Genomic DNA, 20088 nt, shown 5'->3' on the forward strand with positions numbered 1-20088 from the left:
TTACATATTTAAATGCACACAATTCACATCCTACCATGCAATTGTTAAAACAACATACTCAGTGTTATTTACATGACAGAACACTGTATTGGATGACTGGCTGGACAGGTGGCTGATGAAGGACCTTGACAAAAATTGTATACAGACACACAAAAAGCATCCATATAAAACTTCAATATGCAGATTGCGAAAGGCATGAGATTGTGAAGAGTCTGCTTCACCAGTATTTATTGCTTGTGTAGAGATCTAATAGAAAAGCAAAGGATGAGAAGCTTGTAATGTAAACAAAAAGCTAGGATGTGATCTTTGAGTCTGATCCTAAAAGAACGGATGGTCACACGGGCTGACAACAAACAAAAACCTCCAGATCATATCCAGCTGCAGCTGTGAGGGTCCATGCAAGGGATGAGAAAGGTCAAGAACAATAAGTCCAATATGTTATAAAAAAAAAAAAAAAAATACCAAAGAGAACACTGGAGTTAGTTTCTCAGAAGGTTTCGCATTGAGCAGCACGATCATGGCCAAACGAGTAGTTAAACAGCAGATCATTTTTAAAGACTTGCTGGTAACCTTGAAGATGTTTTTCAGCAGTAGGTGCAGTTTGAGGTTGTCTGTCCAAAAAGCACATGTTGTTTATCACCTTGCTTTTCCTGGTTTTACTATTTTTGAGGTTGCGTTACATATGACATCTGAAAGCAGACCATTGGATCAAATTCCAGGGCCTTTTGCCCCAGATAAGTTTTCCAGTAAAATATGTTTTCACTTAGTTCTGGCTCCCAGGTCTATAAAAGGGTCATAATCTTGGCATTTCTCCCATCACCACTGCTTTTTTTTCACTCATGTCTGCCTCACCATGTATTTAGAAGCAAACATTAAATCTGTGCTGCTTCTACACTGATGAAAGGTATAGCACATACACTAGCACTAAATTTGGCCACCATGAAGGGCTAGTTCTATATTTTGGAGAATACCTTCATTTTTTCTGGTGGAGATTCTGGATAAATACTATTTTGAAATCTGGGCATGAACTATAAGAGCCTGCAGTTGTTTAGCTTAGTAAAACTAACAATTTGTTATTTTATGGGTGGATTTTATTACCTCTGGACAGAGCTACGCTAGTTCACCCCATCCACCCCCACCCCTCCATTTCTAATCTGCTAAACTAGGCTCATGGACACTGAAGTCACATTTACAGACAAATGTAAGAGTTGGATCAATCATCTTTAGCTTTCCATTGGAAAAGAAATACTTCTATTTCCAAATACGTTGATCTACCCCTTTAATGTACAGTAGTAGTCTAATATACTGAGTTAATCGAGGTGTTGATTTGAAATGGTAAAAATGAGTCTTTATAGACCACAGCATTTTAAATTAAGATAGCACCATTGACTAAAAATAGCAGCTCTCTTAGTGCCTCTCTAAACAGTAAAATAGTACATCTGAGCTTTTGAGAGACAAAAACATAGAGTTTAGATTATTATCTTGACTAAAAAAAAAAAAAAAGAAAATCCTAACACTATACATATTTATAGTTTAAAGTTCTTCCCTTTAATAATGGACAGACACTGTAGGACAAGATAAAACGAAACTGAATATTCTAAGGAGAAAGAGTACTACTGTGGACAATATTAGGATGTCTGACAACATTTCAAGTAATAGGATGCAATCCAGTTTTCCCCAGAGGGAAACGTCTACTAGATGAGCAGCACATACATCATTTGATGTCGCAGCCGACTCACCCAGTCAACAGAAGGCACGAAAGAGAGCGGAAGAACAATTCAGGCCCTCTGCTCACACAGGCAGGGACAGATGCAAAGAGGGGCCCTTCAGAGAGAAAAATTATAGAGAGCTGAATGACAGTCCATTTTAAACTGCAGTCCAGGCTCTGAGAACCATCCAGCCAATAAGAATAAGGTCTTGACAGAGAGCTTTACCTTTTTAACATAGAGGCAGCTTCCTGTGAAGCAGAACATGTGCATTAAAATATGCAGTTTATTACACATATCTAGTCTATGCAGTCTATGTTTTCAGGTTATATTGTGCCTATACTGTAAATTTTTAAATGAATGAAATTAATCTGTCCTTAAACTCAGGACAAATGCTGTATTACACTTTGAGTTATGAGGATTTAATATGCTGACAGTAATATTACATTTTTAATCAGGTTAAAATGACACTGGAGCTCTCAAGTTTAGCTTTGTACAGCCGGAAAGATTGGAAAGGGGGTAAACAACTAGCATGGCTCTGTCCAAAGGGACACAGTTTGCAGAAAAACTAAAGCATAAGAAAAACAACTTGTCATTTTGGGGCTTTATGTGATGGACTATTTCTTGGCTTGATCTGTAACTTCCTAGAGTTTCCAGTGATTGCCTGCTAATCGCTCCTGGCAAAACAAAACAGCCCCATACACAAGCAACAGTAAAACTTCAACTTACAGATCAAACAAAGGAGATGTAACATGTTCATTAGGGAGTATTTTAGGTCTTGGTATACAGATTTCATTACCTTTGGACAGGGCCGAACTAACTGTTTCCATCTGTTTCCTGTCTTTATGCCAAGATAAACTAAGCACCTGTTGGCTCCAGCTACATATTAACCATACAGATTTAGGAGTAGTGTCAATCTAACTCATATTATACATAGCACTTCCCAAAATATCAAAAAAACTGGTTATCACTTATCAGGGCATTTGTTTTTTTTTTCCCACTTCTATTGTTACTGGTATTTTTGACAAAGATCATAAGGGGTGGGGCCTCTGCACTGTAATTCAAACTAAAAACCTACGACATGTCTTTTAAGAAAGAAAACAATTACCTTTTCATTTACGGGAGAGGTTCATGTTGAAAAGCTGTCTTTCTGGGTATCCAGGACACTGCAGTACATACAGACACATATACAAACACATCAGATTTCATCGTTCTAGGTACATTAGTTACTTCATTCACTGAACAAACAAGTACCCACAACTTACATTAACTCAGTCTCATCTGTGAAGGAAGACTGATCTGATACAATCAGATATTTCAAAATCATCACCAGTGTTACACACAGACATATTGCATTATTATTATTACACACAGACATATTGCCACTGCCAGACTGTTGGCAGACAAAGGATTGTCTGTGTCTTCTAACGGTTTTTGTCTCACTGTAACAGCTCCAGGCCTGGCAAGAGAAGACTTAATAAAAAGCTCTGTCTCCCCACTGGTATGGCATGGCTTGAACTCTTTGTCTCATGTAAGACTCCCTCAACTAACATACAAATCGCTTTTTCATTCCGATCTTGTCAGCATCCTATATCTCCAACTCATTTCCCCTTTTCCTCATCCTGGTCCGTTTGACCAATGTGTTTATCTCATCTAGACTGAAGGGGGAAAAATAAGAGAGGCACTCACGCTTGATGCTGCCGTACAAAGTCTGCAAACTGCCGGTCCTTAGCGTAGAGCTCAATGATGCGTATCCTGTCTTGGATTTCCTGCAGAAAGCCATGATATCAGTGAAGAGGGAACATTACATCATAGCAGATAAACTGTAAACTGAACAGACTGGGTCAATAACTAAAATCCAGGTGGCCTTATTTTACAATATGTCCACATTAAAAATGTTAAAATTGCAGTTTTTTGTTTCAGACCAAACTAAAACAATGTTTTTTCCAAAAAAGGCACCTACTTAATGTTTAAATACTGTACGTCCAGGGAAAAAGCAAATGATGCAACCTTTCCCACAAGGGAAGGGTGGCAGTAAAGTGTTGACTAGTCTTTTCACTAGTCTCTATTATGCAGATTTTTCAAATGACAACATGATTCTAAAAATGATTTTAGAAAATGACTACGGCAAACCAAAAATTAGGGTGTGAGTGCCAGTTAACATTTCCCTGAATCATTAGTGAATAGCAGCCCACATCTACCTCCTTGGTCAATTCACTGTTCTCATAGATGTGGCGTATCTCCTCGCTGCTGAAGTCAGTGGACGCCTCAGCACTGGCACTGCTGTACACAGGGGGCTCAGGATACCGGCGGTAGTAGTGACTGTAGCCTGTGGTGGCCTCACTCTCAAACATGGGGTTGTACTTGGTCGCCCTCTCCAATGATGGGAGACTCTCTGCTCGCCTGCAACACAGCACACAGAGAAATCAGTCCCAGTGTACAGGCAGGGTGACAAAGTGACGCCGTGTCCATGGAACCAAGAAATTAAGATGCAGAGATTAAGACTTTAGCACCAATTGACCTTTTTAAACATTGAACAAGTCCTTATGTTTATGTTTGTTCAGTCCAACTCCAGACCATCACAAAGCCTAACGTGTTGGGTGGGATCAGCACCATATCTGATCAGTTAATTGGCTGAGGTAAATACAGTGTTTCTGTGCAGGCTCCTTAGGGAGCTGTGCCAGACACACTGATGCAGGCATGACAGATATTTTATGTCCGTGAGACAGACGGAGGGAAAAAGTGAAGGAAGGAGCAAAAGACTACAGGAAGAAAGAAACACTCAGGTAGAGGGAAAGGGGCAGTTGCTGTTAAGAAGTTAAGAAACCTAAAGAGATGGCACAGAGGGCAATATTGGACGTTTAACTGAGGACAATGATGGGATGTCTGAAGTTATTCTGTCACCTCAAGACAATGACCAGATGCCTTTAATCTAAACTCAATTACGTAGAGGAGAGAGAGTCTTCAGACAGATTATGTGTTTCTGTTCACTATCAAACAGAAATGAAAGGTTTGTTTATTTTCAGGAACAGAGATTTTACAAGATGAGAAAAAAAAGTCACACTGGTTATTTCATCACATATTTTACTGAGCAGTGCGGTGGTGGACATATGTATAATAACGTATAATATTTTCCACATTTTGGGTGAGTATCACATATAAAGTGCTGCATCTGTTTCTTCTTGCTCCACAACTTCATTGCAGCTGTACTTAAAACCAAGGTAACATTTTTTTGGATGGAACTTGAAACAGAAAAATTTTAGGTCTCTTGTGTATAATTTTCTATATATTATACTTAAAATTCAGCCTGACATATTTAGTGTGTTTGGAAACATTTAGGATTTCCACTAAAATTTCTAATACAATAGCTTTCAGGTTTAGACAGAGCTTGGCCACAAAATGTAAGTTCTAAAGATGGATGAAGTAGGTTTCCCAGAGTTTAAGAAGTTAAAAGAAAGGAATTTTTCAGTGAGTTCAATTATTTGGTCATTAAGGACACACTTTTATTCTTTTTTTCCACCGTCACATACAAATAATGTGTTTAATAATACTGGATGACTGTTTGGGTAAATGGTATTCCCGTATTCCTCACCGTATGGGGTCCTCTGACTCATCCTTGTCATACTGATCCCGTAACGTCCTGGCCAGGAAGAAGATCACTCCAGAGGCCACTAATAGGAAGCCAGCTACAGATGTGATCGCTATGCCAACCACCAGCGGCTCAGATACGTACTCCTCACAATGTTCTCCTCGGTACCACCAATTCTCCCCAACACGACACCTAGGAAGACAATAGAAATAGAAATTTGTGTCAGTTTCAAAAAAATTATTCTTATTTAGAAACAGTTTGATGTAGCAACCAAAAATAGAGGATTGACTGTGCATTACAAACAGATGTAGATTTCCTTTTTTAAATGCTTTAAGTATTCCGGGAAGAATAATGTGTTACAGTATGCATCATTGTTCTGGTTTTTATCCTCTGTCAAATGATTTAAAAAAACGTAAAAATGGTTTGTATTTTGTCTTGACATTGTTAATAACATGTCGACAATTATAACATTCTGGATGTATCATTAAATCATTAATGCCTTGTTTTGGAAGTCTGTTTTTTTCCTGTCTCCATGGAGTAATGCAATACTTTCAGTTGGACAGCATGAAGTAAACAACGACCCAACAGCATCTGGAGCTGCCTGCATGTTTTATGATGTGGTAGTGGGTGTGAAACAAAGGTTAGCACTCATCTTGGCATAGTCTCATATGTGTCTGTTCATAATTTTTCAATTTAAAGTGCACCACATATAACAGCTTGAGCAGTGCCAGGAGACATGTTTCTGTCACTGATTTGGATTATTAGTATATTATTGTACACATCTTGCCATAAAGCCGTGCAAATGTCTGGACATGGAAAGTCATGCACAGACATTAAAACAGGCACAACAGCAAAAAAAATAAATAAATTTTGTAGATAATCACAAGAAAGTGTGGAAAAATAAAAGATCCAAGGCATACCAGTGATATAAAGAGCAGGACTCTACCACCACATAATGCTCAATATTTCATTGAACAAAAATGTATCCTGGAGCTGAAAAGTGAAACACTACTAATCATATCTTAGCAATTAAGCCTCAACAAATGGTACTCATTGTTTTACTTGGTGTACAGTTCACTTAATGCCTCAGGCTGTAAATAAACTAACAAAGTGAATTGCCAAATGTTTGACTTAAAACGTTATGTGCTGATTTTCACTGAAAAACAGCCTTGATCTAGGCCAAAAATATAAATATTTGAACATGGTTAATTGATTTTTGTAACCACTTAAGTTGTAAAACAAAAACTCTTTGTTGCATTTGGTTTAGTTTATGATTATAATTAAATAGACCAGGATATTTAATTTAAAAACGTCTTTCTGAACAAATCTCTGGCATACATTGGGTATCTCTCATCTTCACATTCCAATCACTTAAACCAACTTTAAAACTAGAAGCAAGGACTCTGGCCTCCCTCATGAACTGCAAACTCAGACACTCTTTCCCCGCACATATGCAGGTCACTTCCCCTAATCCCCACCCACCTGCAGATGGCTCCCTGGCCTGGGATGATGTCACACTTGCCGTCATTGAGGCAGAAATCAGTCTGCAGCTCACAGATGCTCTGACAGGGCAGACCGTCCACACTGAAGTAGCCAGCGTTGCAGACACACTCCGCCTCCCCTGACCACTTGTTCACCTTACACTCTGCATATTCATTACATGCCTGGAACTTGCAGGGGTCAGCCTGGTCACCTGGATATTAAAAACACATCAGAGATGCAATGGAAAATTTGACATTTTGCCTGAGAATTAGATGAGAAGTTAGATGCCACTACCTGTAGTGTTCATGTAGGATTGACATGGGGGTAGGTTAGCTTACTTTGACCGAAAGAGTGAAACTAGGGGAAATACTAACTTGTCCAGCACCTCTAAAATCCAGTAGAATCCTCTTGTCTAACTCTCAGCGAAAAAGCAAATAAGCATATTTCTGTTCAACTATTCCTTTAAATTACAGAAAAAATAAACACAAAACAAAACAAACTCTGCACATTAACTCCAGTAAAAACCTAAAACAGAGAGATAATGACAGCTCAGTCACGACCATAAACACAAGTATGATTAACTTTTAACCTGACTGATGTTCTCACACACAGAAGCTATAGTTAAATATCACAAGTGCACAGAAGGCATCATACTGGGACCATCGCTGTACAGAGTCAACCAAGTGGGGTTAAGGATTTGTGTTATTTGAATTGTAGCAAAACAATCTTAGCAAGAAAGTTATATAAAGCGTTTTCTAAAATGTCCAGGTATTTACAAACCTATGATATAAACCTCAACCGGTCGATGCTGTCACTATTGCTCTGTTGATCCACAACCAGTACACAGACACAGCACCGCACAGTGAGCACGTACCAGACTCAACATCCAGCGAGTACTTATCGATGGCCAGGTTCATGGTCTGGTAGGCTGTGTTACAGAAGTCTTCCAGGATCAGATAAACAGTGGTGGTGACGCCACGAGGCACTGGCTTCCCAAATTTCATCCTGCTGTTGACCACAATGCTCCCGTTCCTGAAGTTCAGGATCTCCAGGTTCTCAAAGTGACTCAAGTTGGACTGCAGGTAGGGCACAAGCTGGTAGAAGATATTTTTAATATAATTTGATTTTACAAACCGAAGGCAGAATAGTGAGAATAATAACGATGAATAGAAAAGTTTACCAGCTCTATAAAGCGTTGTTCCAAAGCTTTGTATTCTGGTGAGCTCTTGTTAAAGAGGTCCTCTGAGAAGATCATGTTGGTCACTCTCAAGCTGAAAAACACTATCAGTGCCCGTCCAGGATTTACAGGCATGGCAATACTGGCCTGGTCTGTGCCGTGTGCCACACCAAACGGAAATCCAGTGCTGCCCTCCTCTGTGTGGTTAATAAAACCGTAACCATAATTAATCACCTCATAGCCCTGGTCTCCATTGCGGGAATCATCCAAGCCTTCGCTGGTGGTCTGGATCTGGGGGATAAAAATGTAGACTGATTTTGAAATGGTACTTCTAACTAGAGTGCACCAGTGTTTACTTTTTCTCATTCATTTGTTACATGGCTTTTTGGCATCACTGTTGGTATTAGTAATTTATTTGGTGCAGTATGTGGCACTAAGAATAGTCAGTTATATCACTTCATTTCTGATGGACACACAGGTGTTCACTCTAAACATTGAGATTATTTTATGATCTAGAATTGTGTTCTTTGCTTTACCTCCACCAGAGAAGGGATGATAAGATCAGGTTGCCCGTCAGAGGCAGGGCCAACATCAGAGATATGGGTGAACGGCAACTCCCTCTCTGGAGACAGGGCAGTTGGTTGGGCAGGACTCAATGAAACTGTCAGTGGTGGTTCTATCTCATCTTTGTTCACCAGTAAGATCTCATCCTCTGTGACATCTTCTGTGGAGATCTTTGGAGCTTCTGGGGCCTCTTCAGGTGCTTCTGCAAAAGGATTGACCTCCTCACCTGAAGGAGGATCATGTGTGAGGTTTGAATCTTCAGCCGCTCCCTCCCCTATGTCTTCACCAACAGGAACACGACCTGTTTCTGCTGTCTCTGGCTCTGATGCTTCAGTCACTACATCTACCTCAGCAGGTAGGACTAGGCCAGGCAGGCCTTCTTCTATGGTCTCAGTTGTAACTATGGAGATCTCTAATTCCCCTGGTATCTCTGTCTCAGTAATATCAACCTCAAGAGGATTTTTTTCTTCCAGAATCACCACGTGTGCAGCAGTGGGCTCCTCTCCCAATGACGCAACCTCAGCTTCCTTTGTTTCACCTTCAGATGTAACATCTGCATCAGTGCGGACGTCTTCTGTTATCAGTCCAACATCTGTGGCAGCCCCCTCAAAAGATATGTCCTCTTCTTCCTCTGTGCCATCTGGAGCTGGCTGAAGCAGGTCCTCCAGGTCACCTGTGCCCGAACCAGAAGCCTCAACCTCCACCGGTGGTTCGGGCAGTGCAAGGTCCTCTGGCAGCTCAGGGGAGGGAAATTCAGCTGGAAGTTCTTCAGGTGGGGGGGGTTCTACAGCAGGAGTCTGCACAGTGTCCTCCAGCAACAGACCCTCCTCTGCCATGCCTGGAAAAACAAAGATGAGAAGACACACAGTTGCTCCTATTAGAAACTGGATAACCTTTTCCAGAGCCCACAGATCTATCTCCTAAACTAAACAACGCATTTGATTTAAGTTAAGCAAAATGAGATGTGAGAGATACAAAAAAAAAAAAAAAAAAAAAAAAATCAGTAGCAGTAAGCAGTGTTTTTATGTTTTCTCTGTATACACACTAAACATGTTTGTGTTGCAAAATTGAAATGTAATATAAAGCTTAGAGATTGTCACAGAAATAAGAAGCATGTGAACACACTCACTGCCAACTTCCAGTGCATCAGTGATCAGGACAGGAACAGCGCTCTCATCCAGAATAATGACATCATTTTCTGTTGTCAACATTGTATTGGTTTCAGAGGGTTCAGACAAGATACCACCTTTGATGACATCTTTGGTGTCCTCTTTCATAATCTCTGGTGGCTCACTGACAACACTGACCTGCATGACAAACAGGTGTTATCTGAAGTAACCGGCACTATTTAAGTTGTGTCATGCAGTCAGAGAGAACTACTACAGGAGGGAAATAAATGAATAAACCATGATGTACAAGAAGCATGCACCTTAAACATCTGATAAAGAAGAAAAATGGCAGCTGACAAAAATGTTCGATCTGTGCGGAGCTATGACATGATATGACATCTGATAGTAGGAATAAATGTTTTGCAGATTTTGTTGAAATTCTGTTTTTTACATTTGTACATTTGTAAAATATTTGAATGGAAACATAGCTACCCTCGAAAAAAGGAGAGAAATGCCGCAACCTTGACATCCACAAAGACATCTTTTAAAATGCATTCATGTGATCTGCTTATAAACGCTGTAGTTATTTGGGTGAATTACTACGTGCATCACCTCAAAGCAAATTTAAAAAAAAAAAAAAACGGGTGAAAAAATATTCCAAGTCCAAACCAGGGCAGGGGAGTGCTAAGGTGGCACTGTAAATCAATTACTGATCAGACGTTTGCCAAACTGTCCCAATAGAAATTCATCACTTGCTGAGCTGAGCTGTAAAGTCAAGCAGCAGACATGTTTAGTGGAATCCAAACTCTGATTATCCTCACGAGCCCAGTGGACCACGAGACAGCACACAAAGTGTTGAAATTAGTGTTGAATACACTGTAGTCTCCTTTCTAGACTCGCTGTGGTGTGGTGAACTGGAGCATTTCCCCCAGAGTAGCAGTGGATTATTATAGCATGAGCCAAACTAATCCTTGAAGCTTCACTTCATCCTAGCTGGTGAGCTCATCCCCTACCTGTACACTCTGGATAACATCACAAACCAGCTACAGGTCATCACAACAGCAATCATACTACAACCATCTTCTTCCTAAACAAATTTGGGGAGCTCACAGCAGTGGGATAACCTGGAGTGAGGCTGAGCTGTGGAGGTAACATGTTACTCACCGTGGCTCTGTCTTCAGCATTGACAGATTCAGGGATCTCAGACACTGTGGAACCAGAGGAGAAACAATATTAATACAAACTGACACACAAGGCAAATGTGCCAAATAGCCTGAATAATCCTGCCTGCCAGATGTAAATATCTACAAATGTGCTAAAACCTGAAGTGAATATTGTCTGGTGTGAGTCAAGGCTATTACCGCAAGCTGAAAAAGAAAACCAAGCTGTGCATTTAAGCTCCACAGCCACACATGACAACCATATGTGTACAGCTGTCATTTCAAATGTCACAGCCTGTAGCTAATGTGAGCATCAGATGTCATGCTAACACAATAAACTAATGACATTCCCCCATAAACATGATCAGGGAGAGCTCTCACATGAGGAGATGGTACAGACAGTATTACATCTTTCAGTTCCCCGTTGCTGCAAAAGGATTCTGACTGGAGGTATCGAACCCACTTACTGCCTGTCTCAATTTCACAGATGTGGTGGTTTAGCTCCCCCAACAGTATGTGTGCATCTGAGTGTCTGCATGTTACTTTTGTGTCTATAATACATGTGAATTAAAGAGCAACTCCACTGATATTACACATAAAGTCTGTTCACAGGACTTTAGGAGTCCTGCTGCATATGAACAAAAATGTATAGAACCGTTTGTCACCAAAGATGAAGCTTTACAAAGTCTAATGAATAGAAATCTTCTCAAGTGATGCTACTTGAGTCAGTGTTGTCCCAGGAGACTAAGTCTGAATATATATATATATCTGGGGATAAGGTAGAAAAAAAGTGAGACTGCCAGACCTCTGTAACCAGGTCCTCATCACTGGCTTGAGGCTACATTAACGCTACAGGCAAAACAACAAACTCTCCAACCAAACTGTCTGAGGTCGTATTGCATTATTGATGAAGTAGGTACTAGGTTCTGACAAGCAGCAAAAATGTGTGCAATAAAAAAAACAATATCCATGGTTTGCTGCATCCTCTTTTTAAACAAGATATTCATCAGTGAGTTTAAGTGTTTAAGGAGTATAATGCCAAATCAGTGGAGTAGTCTCAAGTAACTGTAAGACCCACTTGGTGTAAGCTAAAATGAAGGAACCAAGAAACCTGAGGATTTAGATTTCAAATGTCCTTTCTGCTAAGTTCTTCTGTGCAGATCATTTAATGACAGGGATTTAACTGTAGCACAGAATAAATACACAGCTCTTATAACTAATGAGTCTATTATTTGTTCATTAAAATGGGCCGTTTTGAGCTGAAAATTCATATAATGTCTGTCCTCCTCGACAGCGAGAGCAGACAAATCACAAACAGATGAGACTTAAAATCCTGGAATCAAATGCTATAGAGTATGTTGCAATATCAATACTGGGTACACTCTCTCTATTCGATATGACATTTAGAGATTTTCTCTGCACTGCATGCACTACGTCTGCCAATGCATTACCAGTCACTTTACTGCTATGTCAGCTAAATAAGAAGCTGGGCATGTGCGCGCTCTCTTGCAGTGTAGTGTAGCAGTCATGTCTTACCACTCTCTATCTCGACTTTATGTAGGGCTTCAGTGACAACATTTTTGACCTCACTGATGGTGTACACCACAGTGTGGTGCTCCTTGACTTCCTGGTACGAATTCTCCACCAAGTTGGACTGCAAGGTCATGTAGTCCAGTTGTTCAGTGCTCACCCCTGTTCCATCCACAGCCAGTGTGACAGCATAGTCCACTACCACCCCATCTAGCCTGGAGACACAAACAAAAGCAAAATAAAAGAAAATACAGTGATTTTGCCTGTTATGTGTTACATAATTGTATGCGTAATATCATATTCTGATTATATTATTTCACTGCTGTGCTTGATAATTCTATTTCTAAGCAAATGGCAATGTAGATAAGATTTGTAAAAAGTGTAACTGTAAAGTCAAATTTGATGCACACATAAATAAATAAACTGCTAATTATTGCTTTGTCTATTGAAACAACAGTTTCCCATGTTTACAACTTTCAGTCTCAGTTATTAAAGGGCATATTGGAATAATCGCTCCTATAACCTCTTTCTTCAAAACCTATTATCTGCCATGATCACTCTACCTGTTTCTGCCTGTTGCCACCGTGCAGCTCAACTACAGCAGTAAAGGAGTTAAGTGATTTGCTCAAGGACACCTTGATAATTGCTCAGTATTGAGTGATTGTAGTCTAGTGCTGAGTAAAAACATAAATGTACCACCATCTTCTTTTCAATAGAAAAAGAAAAACAAAACAAAAAAAAACAACATTCCCATCCAGGATGAAAATTGCACTCAATGTCAAATTTCACTTTGACATTGAATGTCAAAGTGAAAAAAAAAAAAAAAGAGTTATTGTGCGCTCGCAGATGACTGATGACTCTGGTGATTTACTATGCTTTGGAATGCAGGAGCTCAACTGTATAGACCAAAAATGGCAAAATGATCAATATTGTCATAATAAACACGGAAACCTCAAGATACTCCAGGTCCTGGAAAAAAAAAAAAAAAGAAAAAAAAAATCTATCATACTTCATTTGACTACTAGGAGCTTTCCACTCTGACCTAGTTTGCAGGGTTTCTGGCGGACAGCTGAGCACGTGCCGACCCACAGTGAGTCCCATTTAAAAGGATATCCAATTCACCCAACACACTTAGGCAGAGACAGGCAGACAGAGCTCTGCTCCTGCTGTACCACTTCAAATGCAGTTAGCAACAATGTACCAGCATCTGGGTGTAAATATATTTGTCAGTCCACCCAATTTGCACAATTTTAACTACACAATATACTAAGTACTGTTAAACTGTAAAAAAAAAAAAAAAAAACAGGACATTTAAATAGGACTTTAAAAGTAAAGGATCTGAATACGTCCTGCATGGACTGGTGACCTATCCAGGGTGTATCCCTGCCCTTCACCCAAAGAGAGCTGGGATAGGCTCCAGCAGATCCCTGCGATCCATAGGCAATGGATGGGTCTGAATACATCTTTCCTTCACCATCCTCTTCTCCACTCTTCTACCAAAGGCTGCTTGGCGAGGTCGTAAAGCCTCTATAATCGTCTCTATAGAAGAGCACCTGCACTCGTCCTGATCCCACTTAACAGGTGAGTGACCGCACTAAGACCATTAACACAGGCAACTAGTGACACATCTCAACACGTGCCCACGCTCACAGGTAAACACAGCGTGAGATGAAGGTGAAGCCACACACCTTCACACAGCTCTAGCTAAGGAATGGTTGATAGGGATTTGCGTTCTTAAATACAACAGAGGACACGGATAACTTTTCAAAAGGTCAAACTACCATGGCTTATACTGATTACTCACCCTTGGGCATCCTTCTGGGGCCTACATTTAAAAAAAAAAAAAAGAAAAGAAGCTGTTACACTTCTGCAGAGAACTAAAATTATGTCAATGCAATACTTTTTTCAACCATGTGAGGAAATTTGTTCAGGAATAAACGACAGGAAAGAGGCAATGACCTGAAGTCCTCACCTGAAGTCCAGAACAGACACACTCTTAAATCCAGGAAGCCCCTGCAAAGCATCCTCTATCTGCAAAGACAGAAAATCACCATGAGCAAGCCTCCTACTAGTTTCTTATTTATGATGAGATAGAATGAAGTTGCTTTGTAAAATAAATCTGATTTTAGGTTCTAAAATGGCTAATCTTATTAGAACTAACTGAAAGGGATTGAGTCTTTTGTTCTGTGCCCCAGATCTGTTGAAGTATTTATTATTACAATGAACAATGCATACCACACAGGGAGCAAACAGGGGCCTGTAGTGGGTCCAGGTGTGAGCCAACATGTGGTAGCACTCAAGAGTCATAAACAGAGACAGACAGAGGGAGACTAACTTTTTCAGCAAGCTGTCTGCTGAGGGTTTGATACTGGAAGCTGGCTGGGTCCTGGAGGTCATCGCTGTACATCTCTCCCGTCAGGAGGATGCTCAGCTCTACCACCTGCTCCAGCACAGCAGGTAAGGGAGGCTGCACGGCAATGTCATTGTCCAGCTGTATCAGAAAGAGAAATAGCTGCATTTTAACACAGATGTATATACAGACAACCTGCAAACATTCAAGGTGTGTTTTTTGCACTCACCGTACTCTCCTCCACATCTGGGACAGTGATGGCTGCTTCCCCACCTGCCTCTCCTTTAGCTACAGCTTCTGAAGGGTTAAGTGCATTTGAAAAAAAAAAGGAAAAAGAAGTGGTTGTTGGTTTATTTAAAGTAGATGTGAGCTTAAACCTCTGGCAAATGCTGTGAATCCGTTTGGCTGTATGGATTAGACTGTCGTGACCTGAAGTACTTTCTAAATCTGCTGAACTGGTCTAAAGCCAAGTTCACTCACCAAACACACACAAAGATGAACTAACATATTGCACAGAAAGCCAGTAACCTGGAAAACCACACATTACATAGTGGTCTAACACAAAAACTGCAATTTCTGTACACAGGTACTACAAACTGCAGGATACAATAAAACAGACATCATGGCATTTTCCCCTCAGGAGTGTCACTGACCTAGCTCAGGAGGCTCACTACCTTCTGATGTATCCGGTGTAGGAGTGCTGTAACAAAACAGATGCCGCATTAGTTAGTCAGTAAAAATAATCATTTTTTAAAAAACATAGCAATCAGCCTTTAAGGGTGATGCACTCTGCAGACAGAGATATCACTAGGATTTAAAGGATAATTCTAGGGTAGTTTTGTTAGTTTCATCAAAAACTCTAAAGAGACCAAATACCAGTGATAAAGTTTTTGTTTTCTGCTAACAAGTAATCTCAGACATAAACAGAGCCTGATATAGGTGAAACCCCTCTGTCAATACACTTTAATGCTGCCCATTGAGCATTAATAAGCAACATTTAATAGATCATTCATAAAATATTAAAATGTACAAAGATAGTGTTTATCAGTGCAGTGTCAACAAATATACTGTCCTCTATGAAGGCATATTTTATAATATTACACCTGATTTTCATTATATTCTCATTCATTATCTGGTTATACACCAGCCTCTGCTTATGGGCGCCCCCTGGAGGATTTATAGCTGCTGACAAACACATTAACACTTGACTGCTTGCAACCACATTATCGTCTGTTATAAGAAATGTATTAAATGTTTTAATAATACTAATAAACACTACATAGGAGATGTTAATGTAGTATTGCTGGACTAGTTAACCAGGATGCATTTATGTACCTCCTTTGGTGTTTTTAGTAGTTAATGAATGACAGTAATATAAAGGCATAAGTTATATCAGACTGTGGCTGCAGTGGGAAAACTTGTTAGCAGGCTAAATTAATTTGGTGGTTGCGATTTTACATGGGACATAAAATAACACAACTGTTATCCTTTAAAGGGAGAGTGCACTACAGTAGAGTTTGGATAATATGAATATCTAAGTCTAATATCTAAGTCTAAAACACAAAATTAAAACAAATGAACATAAGACGTCTGAATTCATGTTTGCCAACACATAAGTGGGAATATGAACAGGTAAGGTTGAAAAGCCTTGACAACCTTACCTGCACATATGCTGCCAGGACCTGGTGGGCTCACTACAGATATTAGTGGGAAGAATGACACATTTACAAAACACAGGCTCAGTAATGAGAACAGAGACTTATTGATTGAATTGGTGTGTTAGTACTAGACAAAGGAGGAGTTTATTTTACCTTTTCAAACCTGGAACCTGTGACATTCTCTGAAAATAGAAAAATAGTAATAATATCAGCTACCTGCAGAGTAGCTTATCATGTTCTATACTCACTTTTATTAAACCATTAGTCATCCACTAACCTTTTTAACCAGAGCCTGGTGCTCATCTGATTGGCTGAAGTAGCTGCCAATATCTTGTGCTGTGATTTTGTTTTCCTGGCATTTGCTCATCCAGCTTTGGTATTCTAGCTGCTCTGGGAGGCGGTCCCAGAAGATCTTGAAAGCCTCCCATATGGTCTCCTGGCACACTGTTCAGATCAGGAAGGACACCAGTGACTTTAATCAATGGTACAGAGTATTTGTATCATAACAGTTTTACAAATTCTTTTACCTTGGGTGACTCAACAGGTCTGTAAGGACTGCAGTCAACATCACATTATGGTGAGTGGCTCTTTCAGGCTTATTAGTAAGATATGTCCAGTGCTGTGTTATCTTCATGACATAACTGCCTTGGCATGAGTCAGCCTACTGGGCACTGGTCCAGTGCAGAGACATATGCTCCAATCTCTGTCATTAATTAGTCAGTGTTGTCTGTGAGGCCTGACATCAGTGGTCACCTCCAAAGCCAAATCTACTTTACATAACAAACCACCACTCTTCACCATCACAGACACAGACTGTCTCTTGGCCACCACAAAGCGTTTTGTTTGTCTAAATCTGGAAACTGGCTGTGCAGGAGCTCGCTGACAGGAATCTTACCTTCATGTGTGTTTACTCACACACAAACATGTCTCTTCTCTAGAGATCTGCACACTGTACATCTGTGGTGTATTGCAGCCACTGCTACCACTCGTTACCCCGAATCCCTCAAAAACATTTTTTCTCACTTACTCATGGAGGTATCATGGAAATATTAAGACTCTTTAAAGTAAAAGTAGAAATATCCAAATAAAATAAATTAAATAAATTAAAATACAGAACCACCAGCAGCAAAATGTACTGCATATCAAACAAGTTTCAAAAGTTCACATTATTAAAAAAGCTGATCACCATCACTGTTATATTATATCATCACTGGCTACTTAATGATGCTTTAGCAAATAACTAGTAATCAAAGCTGCACAGTGTAGTATATACTAGAGTTAAGTAAAGAGTGAACTATTTCCTATGAATTGTGGAGTAGAAGTATAAATTAGCATGAAACGGTAGCGCTCTGTTACCTCAAATGTGTACTTGAGTACAGTACTTTAGTAAATGCCTTTAGTTATGTTAGAAGAAGAAGGATTTGTGGAGCTACAAGCATCAAAAATCAACATTTCACTATAGAACCTGCATCATCAGTTAAGAGTTTGATTAAAAAAAAAAAAACATCTTGAGCTGTGGAGCTCACTAGCTCCTCATCTCTTCTGGGAGCATAAGCTCAACGTTCTGATGAAGAAAACAAACAACCTGAGCACCTGAAACCAAAACAATACACAGGCCTAGGTAGCACACGATAAGTGAGGAGGTGGCTTGGTTTGTGTTAACCTGTAAGGAGACATCAACCTGAAGTAAACCACACTTCAAGTTGTTAAATGCAAATCTCATCAGGCTAATTAATTCTGGTATTAACTCAGCTGTCAGCTGATATCTTTCTGCTGACTACAGTGAACTTTTTGCTGTAACATTAACACCTTTGCCTACAGGACAATTCACTGAGGACAAATTGAGGATATGCAGTGGAAGAGACAGATGAGAAGGGTCAATGGGAAAAGCCTAAGAAAATCATTCTGCTTAGATTTTTCTTTTTTCTGTTAACATCATTTCCGCTGTTTGTGTTCTCATGCTTCGTCCCATCCAACAAAGACAGTGGGAGTATTCATCTACGGTGTACAGTGATCTAATATGCATTTCTGCTGAGTCTCACCTCGGAGATGAAAGTAGCTCACATGGTTTGCAACAACCTGCTGAGCAGTCTCTTGTGCACACAGTTTGACTCCACTTGGGAAAAGGATGTTCCTTTTCTGTCGAGAGAGAACCGCAGGGCCTTGGTGGGGAAACTTTACATCAGATACGCGAACCACACGCACAGGCTCTTGACTGTAAGGCAGGTTCAGGTATCCCATAGAGGAACCTTCGAGCGTTGCATCTGGAACACCACAAAAAACAAAAAAACTTAACATTTGACTGTGCTGTGAGTGGAGGACAAGAAGCTTGTTAAGCAATAATACATACCTGTCCTTATGACCAAAGCAATGACCACAGAGCTGAACAGAACAGAACAGAAAACACATTTCCAGGACACGATGCTCATGTTAAATCCGTGATTGTGTTTAAATCCGTGGACTCTGAAAAGGATCAAGTGGATGTGTACGTCCTCTCAAGTCATGTAACAGTGATGTGAACAGCTTCTTACAAGCTTTCATACTTCAGAATTCTCCAAAAGCAAAAAAAAAAAAACAGAACCCTGTCTAGAAATCATTGGATGAGTCAATCATATGCTGGTTTCCTGCGTTCCCCCACAGCTGAAGAGAGGCGTGTCCCATGGTCCTGAGAGGACAGCTCCTGGCTGAGGTAGATGGGCAGATGGCACTTGGAGAGAGACTTTTTAATGTTCTTTAATCCTGTTTACTCTAAGCCTTTTAGAAGCACCAGCCAAGAAGTTACTGGAGCAACAGTAGGAAGGGAGGGTGCTTAGTGTGGAGGAAACATGGACAGAGAGATGAAGGCCACAGATTGTGTAGTGATGCATGTAAAGAATTTTGGTTTCAAGATTCAATATTTTCTGCAAGAACTATAACCTAATCCTGGTAACTCTCTTACTGTGCTCTGACAGCCAATCAGGCAAATGGCAGAACTCATTTTCAACTTTTTTAAAGATCATTTTAAGCAAATGTCCACAAATAATCTGTGCTATTTTGTAGAAACACACCACAGCCTAGGCGACGCACACACCTAAACAAAAAAAGTACAGTGATTGCGTGTTGGTTTAGCAGCTGAGGTGTCGCACTAATGAGCAGCAGGTTAAATCCTCTGTATGTATCTATTGACAGCAGTGAGAGGTAAAGGGTTAGTCTGGGGATGACCTTTGACCCCCAATTCTTCCTGCAGGGTTTATCCTGTTTTTAAAAGGAAAATCTGTCTATTCTTATCTTTAAGTAGTAGTATTACATACATGAAACCAAAGAAAAATGGCCAACTCTAAGAAATCACAAGTTGAATCTGAAGGAGTGTGGGAGTGTTACTGGGAGAGAACAAAGAAAAAGAACTGACATTTTAGCTGATTTAAACACATATTTAAGGTTAGAGGGGACAAGTTTGATGGAATTTCTAACAAGTTATAACCATCTGAAAAACTTCAGAACCACTGGTTTAACATCCATGTGTTTTTTTCTAAGACTATAATATGATCATATTCTATTTAAACATAAAAACTGACTAGTATCTATTAAATGTTAGTGTAAAAATATTTTTCTCTAAACGTAGAAATGTACCAGGTAGCATAAAAAATAAAAATACTCATCTGAAGAATAAGTACATCAAAAGGACTCTTCCCCCACCACTTATGCAGCTAAAAGTTTTAAAACAAACAAATTACCAGTATTTGAGGCTTTCGGTACCAGAGGAATCATAAATTAAACACTTCAA

At 39.9% G+C, this 20088-nt stretch overlaps 1 protein-coding gene across 1 annotated transcript; it reads right to left on the reverse strand.

Annotated features, from left to right (window-relative positions):
• Positions 1-482: 482 nt before the first annotated feature.
• On the reverse strand, positions 483-18832 carry impg2a (interphotoreceptor matrix proteoglycan 2a). The gene is made up of 22 exons (XM_026294706.1): positions 18676-18832; positions 18368-18589; positions 16603-16769; positions 16479-16507; positions 16329-16361; positions 15321-15367; positions 14897-14964; positions 14653-14808; positions 14290-14348; positions 14122-14142; positions 12324-12532; positions 10792-10835; positions 9648-9825; positions 8491-9356; positions 7958-8245; positions 7652-7871; positions 6778-6988; positions 5299-5487; positions 3908-4109; positions 3396-3475; positions 2815-2872; positions 483-1957 (listed from the first exon to the last, which is right to left on the reverse strand). Exons 1-21 carry the CDS (start codon positions 18752-18754, stop codon positions 2836-2838), a joined length of 3405 nt encoding a protein of 1134 aa, XP_026150491.1. The 5' UTR covers positions 18755-18832; the 3' UTR covers positions 483-1957; positions 2815-2835.
• Between the last annotated feature and the right edge of the window lie 1256 nt (positions 18833-20088).

This window comes from Mastacembelus armatus, chromosome 21 (genome assembly GCF_900324485.2).
Source record: "Mastacembelus armatus chromosome 21, fMasArm1.2, whole genome shotgun sequence".
Taxonomy (NCBI): Eukaryota; Metazoa; Chordata; class Actinopteri; order Synbranchiformes; family Mastacembelidae; genus Mastacembelus; species Mastacembelus armatus.